Here is a 7,611-nt window from a genome sequence, read left to right as displayed (position 1 = left end):
GCGATGATGGGCTCAAGTATAGTAGGGATTGTGGGGCTGGCACGGGATTGGGCAGTGTTTCGTTCTGCTGTGCATGGGGTCGCTATGAGTCAGAAATGACTCGACGGCACTTAACAACAACAACAACAATGCCTGGGATGTTCATCTTTATGCATTATGTTTTATTTCTGACAACCTCAATTTTCCTACATTCATACTTCATGCATTTCATGGACTGATTAATGAATGTTTACAGCGGTTTCTTCCATTTTTGAATTGTGTCCCAGCAGCAAATGAAGGTCTTAAAAGCTTACTCCATCCACATTATGAAGGTCAACTCCAATTTGGGGAGGCAGCTCTTCCCCAGTTGTATTTTGAGTGCCCTCTAACTTGAGTGGCTCATCTTTTGGCACTATATCAGATAATGTTTCACTGCTATTCATGAAGTTTTCCAGTAATATATAAGACAGTGTTTCAGTGCTATTCATAGCATTTTTGGTGGCCAATTTTTTTTAGAAGTGGATGGCCTGTCCTTCTTCCCAGTCTATCTTATTCTGGAAACACTGGTGAAACCTGTCCATCGTGGGTGACCTTGCTGGTATTTGAAATACCTGTGGCATAGCTGCCAGCCTCACAGTAACATAAGCCACCACAGTGTGACAAACTGACAGATGAGGGGTGGGGATTGAATTTTGTCCCCCTAAAACATGTTGAAAATCCTAATCTTTAGCCCTGTTTTTATAATCCTATTTGGAATGGGTTGTCTTTGTTATATTAATTAAGCAGTATTAGTATAGGATTTAGGATCTCTGGTAGTATAGTGCCTAAGGCACTTGACTGCTAACCAGAGGTCTGGCAGTTCAAACCCACCAGCCACTCCTCAGAAGAAAGGTTGGGCTATCTACTTCTGTAGTGATACCACCTCAGAGGGGTTGCTATGGGTTGGGTCCAACTTGACAGCACATAACAACAATAACAACAGTATAGGCATAAAATTAAGTCAATCTCTTGAGATATAAGAGATTAAACAAACAAGCAGAGACACATCAAGCCACATGAAGATTTCTCAGAAACAGAAGCTCAGAAGAGATAAGGAACTTCCTCTAGAGTTACAGAGAAAGAAAGCCTTCCCATAGGGGCAGAGCTCTGGTGGAGTAGTACTTAAGGTATTTGACTGCTAACCAGAAGGCTGGTGGTTCAAACCCACCAGCAACTCCTCAGAAGGAAGGTTGAGCAATCTGTACAGACCAGGAGGCTGTCATTTGAACAGAACAAGGGAAAACTGCATGGTTTAAAATCAGGAAGGGAGTGCGTCAGGGTTTTATCTTTTCACCGCACTTATTCAATTTGTATGCTGAGCAAATAATCCAAGAAGTTGGATTATATGAAGAAGAATGTGGCATCAGGATTGGAGGAAGGCTCATTAATAACCTGCAATATGCAGACGACACAACTTTGCTTTCTGAAAGTGAGGATGACTTGAAGCATTTACTGATGAAGAGTGAAGAATGCAGTCTGCAGTATGCATTACACCTCAATATACAGAAAACAAAAATCTTCACAACTAGACCAATAAACAGCATCATGATAAATGGAGAAAAGATTGAAGTTGTCAAAGATTTCATATTACTTGGTTCCCTTATCAACACCAATTGAAGCAGCAGTCAAGACATCAGACTTCATATTGCATCGGGCAAATCTGCTACAAAAACCTCTTTCAAGTGCTGAAGAGCAAAGATATGTCCTTGAAGACTAAGGTGTGCCTAACCTAAGCTATGGTATTTTCAATCGTCTCTTATGCATGTGAAAGCTGGACAATGAATGAGGAAGACTGAAGAAGAGTTGATGCTTTTGATTTGTGCTGTTGGCAAATAATTCTGAGAGTACCATGGACTGCCAGAAGAATGAACAAATACGTCCAGGAGGAACTGCAGCTGGAATGCTCCTTCGAGGTGAGAATGGTCAGATTTCTCATCTACTTTGGTCATGTTGTCAGAAGGGACCATGATATCCTTCAAGAAGGATATCATGCTTAGTAAAGTGAAGGGTCAATGGAAAAGGGTGATGCTCTGGATTGAGACAGTGGCTACAACGATGGGCTTAGGTATAGCAGTGATCGTGAGGCTGGCACAGGACCAGGCAGTGTTTTGCTCTGTTGTACATAAGGTCACTATGAGTCAGAGATAACTTGACGACACCTAACAACAACAACAACAACAAGAAAAACTCTATTTTCAAACAAAGTTATGGGTAGCAATGTATCTTTTTTGGGTATACAATTTATAAAATGTGTGCACTATTAGGCAGTGGGTGGCACTGAAATGGGTGGAGACTGGCTGAACAACATGTTTGGGGAAAAAATCAAGAGTTTTGATTGAGATACGTTGACTTTCAGAGGCCTATCAGATAGCCAAATGTGGTCAAATGGTCAGGTAAATATATGAGTCTGGAGTTCAGGAGAGAGGTCAGGGTGGAAGATGTTAAGTTGAGAGTGATCCCCAGAGATGACATTTAAAACCTTGAAACTTGGCATCACCTAGGGAAAGAGGATAATTAGAAAAGGGGAAGAGGAAGAGTCCACAAAAAGTCTGACAAGATTGAAGTAACAAATTTAAATAAATATGACCTGTTTGCCCTACAGTGAATCATATATACTTCTCTAAATTGTTCAAAAATATGTGTTAATAGGTACTAATGTTGCAGCAAACAAAGAATTCTTTCCCTTTGCATCTTTCTATGCCAGTGGGGAATATTTGTCTTGTTCTTTAGTCTGAACCACATATATAAGAGTTTGTTCATTTATTTTTACCTTATTTCTAATAGATGTTTGCCAGGAGTCTTGTTAGGCAAATGCAGTATGATGTGCCAATTCTCAATTGCTTACATGTGGGTATCGTGAATTTTTCATCGCAAGTCAGTTTTCCATTTCAAGACTTGCTTTCCTGCCATTGTAAACTGCATACATTAACTGAAAGCGCTTTTTATGGATTAGGGAAGCGAGACAAAAAAAATATGATGTATGAGACACACAGACAACTATGTCCAAATTAAATTATGTTTACGTTCTCTGAATGCCTCTCTCCCCATTAACTGGAGTATTTTCACATGCTAATTCTATAGTAGAAGCTCTGGTAGTGTAGTGCCTATGGCATCTGACTGCTAACCAGAAGCCTTGTGGTTCAAACCCACCAGCCACTCCTCGGAAGGAAGGTTGGGCAATCTACTTCCATAGTGATACCGCCTCAGAAACCCAAGGAGGGGTTGCTATGAGTCAGGTCTGACTCGACAGCACATAACAAAAACAACAACAACAATTCTATAGTACTGTACCAATAATCACTCAAACATTGCTTTAAGGTAAATAATCTCCCTGAATCATTAATTTATTTTACCACTATGAACAAAGAGGTAACATTTTATGGTACTTTTGGCTAACATAGAATTGATTCAATATAGATCTAAAATTATAAAAACCCAAACCAAACCAAACTCATTGTGTCAAGTTGGATCCGACTCATAGCGACCTCTCCTTGGATTTCCAAGGTGGTATCACTACAGAAGTAGATTGCCCAACCTTCCTTCTGAACTGCCAGCCTTCTGGTTAGCAGTTGAATGCCTTAGGCACTATGCCACCAGAGCTCCCAAAATTATAAAAGTTGCTTTAAATATTCTTTTCCATGATCATGGAATTATCATGGGAAAGAATATTTATTATGAAATATTACCAGGTGAGTCCAAAAAATTTAAAATGAAAAAACAAAACAAACAATCAAAAAAGAACTACTCTGCTCACTGGCAGGTTTTTTTTTTTTCTTCAACAGGAAATTATCTCATTCAAGACTAGTTCAGCTTTACGGAGTGTGTATACAGCAGAAGCCCCTTTATATTGTGACGGAGTTTATGGAAAATGGTTGCCTGCTAAACTATCTCAGGGAGAGAAAAGGAAATCTTAGAAAGGAGGTGCTACTGAGTATGTGCCAGGATATATGTGAAGGAATGGCATATCTGGAGAAAAACTGCTTTATTCATCGGGATTTAGTAAGTATTATTGTGCAACTTCACTTAATATTTTATGTGCTGGACTTTTATTCAGAAGCAAATTATAATTATTTTCAATACTTTAATAATGTGTCTTTGGCTAAATTTTTTAATTTTTCTATTCATGCAGCTTGTGACATGTAATGTTTGTTTTTATTGCCCATTGATGCTGTAGCCAAGTAAGGTTTACCTCCAAATATGCCTCAAACTAATTAATCACTTAAATAATCAACTAACCAAAACTAATTGTATTTTCTCTCCCTCTTTTCTTCCTTATCTTCATTCTTCTTTGCCTCCTTTTAATCTTTCTTTGTTTCAACCAAAATTCAAGTATCTGTTGAGCGCCGAGAGTATGCCAAGCAATCTACTGGCCATTGGAGATCTAATAACAAAGAAGGTTCTCAACCAGGGGTTGTACCGGTGGTTCTCAATCAGGAGCAGAACTGTCCCCATGTAAAGGTGGTTTGGTCTTAATAGTATGGAGAGACAATTATTGGTTATGATGGTGTTGCTAAGTGCCATCAAGTCAACTCCAACTCATTGCAACACTATTACAACAGAACTAAATACTGCCCCATTGTGCTCCATCCTAACAATACTTTTTATATTTGAGCCCATCTGTGGTAGTTAAGTTGTGTGTCAACTTGGCTTGGCCTGGTTGAGCAGCTGGGTAGCTGGATGTAGTTATTCTCCATGATGAGACTGGTAGCTGCCTTAGGGAATGTGGTCTGCTTCCAGTATATAAACAGAAGCATTGAGAAAGGTCTCTGAAGTTTTTTGGCATGCTTGGACTCTGCATGTAGCCAAGTATTCAGCAGTCTGCCATGTTGTCTGCCAATTTTAGGATGGTTGCTGAACTTGAACTGGTGGCCTGCCGTGTTGTGTGATAATCTTGGGCTGTGCTATTTTACTTGTCAACCTTAGGCTTGTCAATCTCAGCAGCAAGCAGCTGCCTGAGTAAAGAGACACCTCCAGCTCTAGTGAGCCAGGAGCAAGAGGTAGAGCTGAAGCCCAAAGTCGAGGGGCCTTCACCCAGCCTCTAGAGCTGCACTTTGATCTCAGACTTCTAGCTTCCTCAGTGGTAAGAGAATAAATTATTGTTTGTTAAAGCCACCAATCTGTGGTATATCTGTTATAGCAGCACTAGGTAGCATAGTGCCTAAGGCAATTGACTGCTCACCAGAAGGCTGGCGGTTCAAACCCACCAGCCACTCCTCGGAAGGAAGGTTGGGCAATCCTACTTCCGTAGTGATACTGCCTCGGAAACCCAAGGAGGGGTCGCTATGAGTCAGGGCTGACTCGACAGCAAATAACAACAGGTAACCAGAAAACCATCCTTGCAGCCACTGTGTCAATCCATCTTGTTGAAGGTCTTCCCCTTTTTCACAGACCTTCTGCTTTACCAAGCATGATATCCTTCTCCAGGGAATAGTCCCTTCTAACAATATGACCAAAGCAGGTGAGCCAAAGTCTGGCTATTTGCACTTCCAAGGAGCATTCTGGCCGTACTTCTTCCGGAACAGATTTGTTCGTTCTTCTGGCGGTCCCTGGTACTTTCAGTATATTTCACCAACACCATAATTCAAAGGCATCCACTCTTCTTTGGGTTTCCTTATGCATTGTCCAGCTGTTGCATGCATATGAGGTGACTGAAAATACCATGGCTTAGGACATAGGAATACCTTAGGCTTCAAAGTAACATCTTTGCTTCTTAACACTTTTAAGAGTTCTTTTGCAGCAGATTTGCCCAATGCAATATGACATCTGATTTCCTGATGATTGCTGTTTCCATGAGTGTTGATTGTGTGTCCAAATAAAATGAAATCCCTGCTAGCTTCAAGGAATAGAAATGCTAGGTCATTCTGAACTGTAATGCTTCAGATAGATTACCTTGCCCCAAATGCAATTAACTCTGCTTCCCTGCCTTATCACCTGCCCTTGTAACCCTATGGACTCCACATTTATTCATGATATTCATGTTGTTCGTTCTGTGTCCTTCCATGTCTCATTTCTAAGAGAACTTGAGAATTCTATGAAAGTTCTCTGATATTCTTATGTAGATGTAATCCTATGCTTCTGTCATACATGATCAAGATGACCATATTATTTATCATTCAAGCTGAAGTATTTTGGGGAGAGAAAGGAAGTGCTATGGAAAATTACATTGACCCTAGCATACCATTGGGAAGTATGCTTATTCTATACATGAGTTAGAACTCTCATTGCTATTTATTACTTCATGTAGCATTTAATGTTCACACAAATAGTAGACCCTAAACTCCTTGATATCAGGGCCTAGAGTTCTGAGATGTGACATGGTGTGGTAAGAATGCATGTTGCACAGCAGTAGTTCTCAAAAATCACCTATGAAGTTTTTAAAACCTCCCAAACCCACACCATACCCCGCCCCAACCAATTCAATCAGAATATTTGTGTTTGGAATTCAGGAATCAATATTTTTTTGAAAAATTCTGGTGATTCCAATGGGCAGTCAAGGTTGAGAATCACTGCTCTAGAACCAGACTGCCTGGGTTCAAATCTTGCCTTTGCTTCTTACTATATATTACCCTGGGCAAGTTAACTAATAAAGAGATATTATTTATAGCACCTCCCTCATTAGGCTTATTGAGAAGATTATAGAATTTAATATGTATAAGCACTTAAAATAGTAACTGGTACATAGAAGAGCTCAGAAATGTTAACTATTGCTGTTATATAGATCAATGTTTTTCATTCTTCATAGCACATTTCCTAGTATCCAGCACAAAGTAGGTATTGAGTACACTTTTGAGTCCATGGAGATAGTATCAATTCCATTTAGCTCACTTTCCTAGTTTCTGTGGGTTTATCTTTTCTGATAAGGATTAGAATTCAAAACTCAGTCAGAAGACAGTTTTGAAAATTCTGTTTGCTCCATGTTGCTTCTCATAAACCCTCCTATCCTTGATTTCTTCCTTTATCACTTTTCTTCTTTGCTTTCAAATTTTATCCACCTACATACTCTTAAACTATGTGAGCTAGCAATGAGTCAAGGATTTGTCTTTGTGATTTGGCTTTGAGATCGTTGTAGAATTTGCTGGCATCTTACAGACTGGCTCCTCCTAGCTTACCATTTCAAATTTCTTGCTTGTGTTGCAACACTAACAAAACCACAATTTAGTTGAAAATAGAAAAATTCCATCAAATAGCTCACCTATATGGGACTAAAAAAAATAAATAAATTACTTTCTTGACCAAGTTGACTGAAAAGAGCTTGTTTAGGCATCAAATAGATCATCTGTGCATTATGTACTTCTACTCCTCATTTATCACCATGGTTGGGTTCCAAAGCCAGGCTGTTACTTGAAAATTGGTGTTATGTGAAGATGGAGGATCACTACATCATTGTATAACTGCTGAATTACATCATTACATAGATGCCATTTTTTTTCCTATTGTCATAAATGCAAAACGTATGATAATGAGATAGTTCCTAAGTGAGTAGTAGGTGTAATACTTGTTGTTGTTGTTGTTGTTGTTATGTGCCATCGAGTTGGCCCTGATTCATAGCAACCCCTCCTTGGGTTGCTGAGGCAGTATCACTATGGAAGTAGA

The 7,611-nt window shown here is 39.5% G+C and overlaps 1 protein-coding gene across 1 annotated transcript in view; it reads left to right on the top strand.

Moving 5' to 3' along the window:
* The window catches only part of TXK (TXK tyrosine kinase), a 104,741-nt gene that overhangs the window by 63,618 nt on the left and 33,512 nt on the right, over window positions 1-7,611 (top strand). The window contains exon 9 of the mRNA XM_007949448.1: window positions 3,801-4,017. Within this exon, the coding sequence (XP_007947639.1) occupies window positions 3,801-4,017 (217 nt within the window). The remainder of the gene's footprint in view (window positions 1-3,800; window positions 4,018-7,611) is intronic.

This window comes from Orycteropus afer, unplaced genomic scaffold, assembly GCF_000298275.1.
Source record: "Orycteropus afer afer isolate SDZICR_OR568_19922 unplaced genomic scaffold, OryAfe1.0 scaffold00246, whole genome shotgun sequence".
Classification (NCBI taxonomy): domain Eukaryota; kingdom Metazoa; phylum Chordata; class Mammalia; order Tubulidentata; family Orycteropodidae; genus Orycteropus; species Orycteropus afer.
This window is presented reverse-complemented; position numbering and strand designations above follow the sequence as displayed.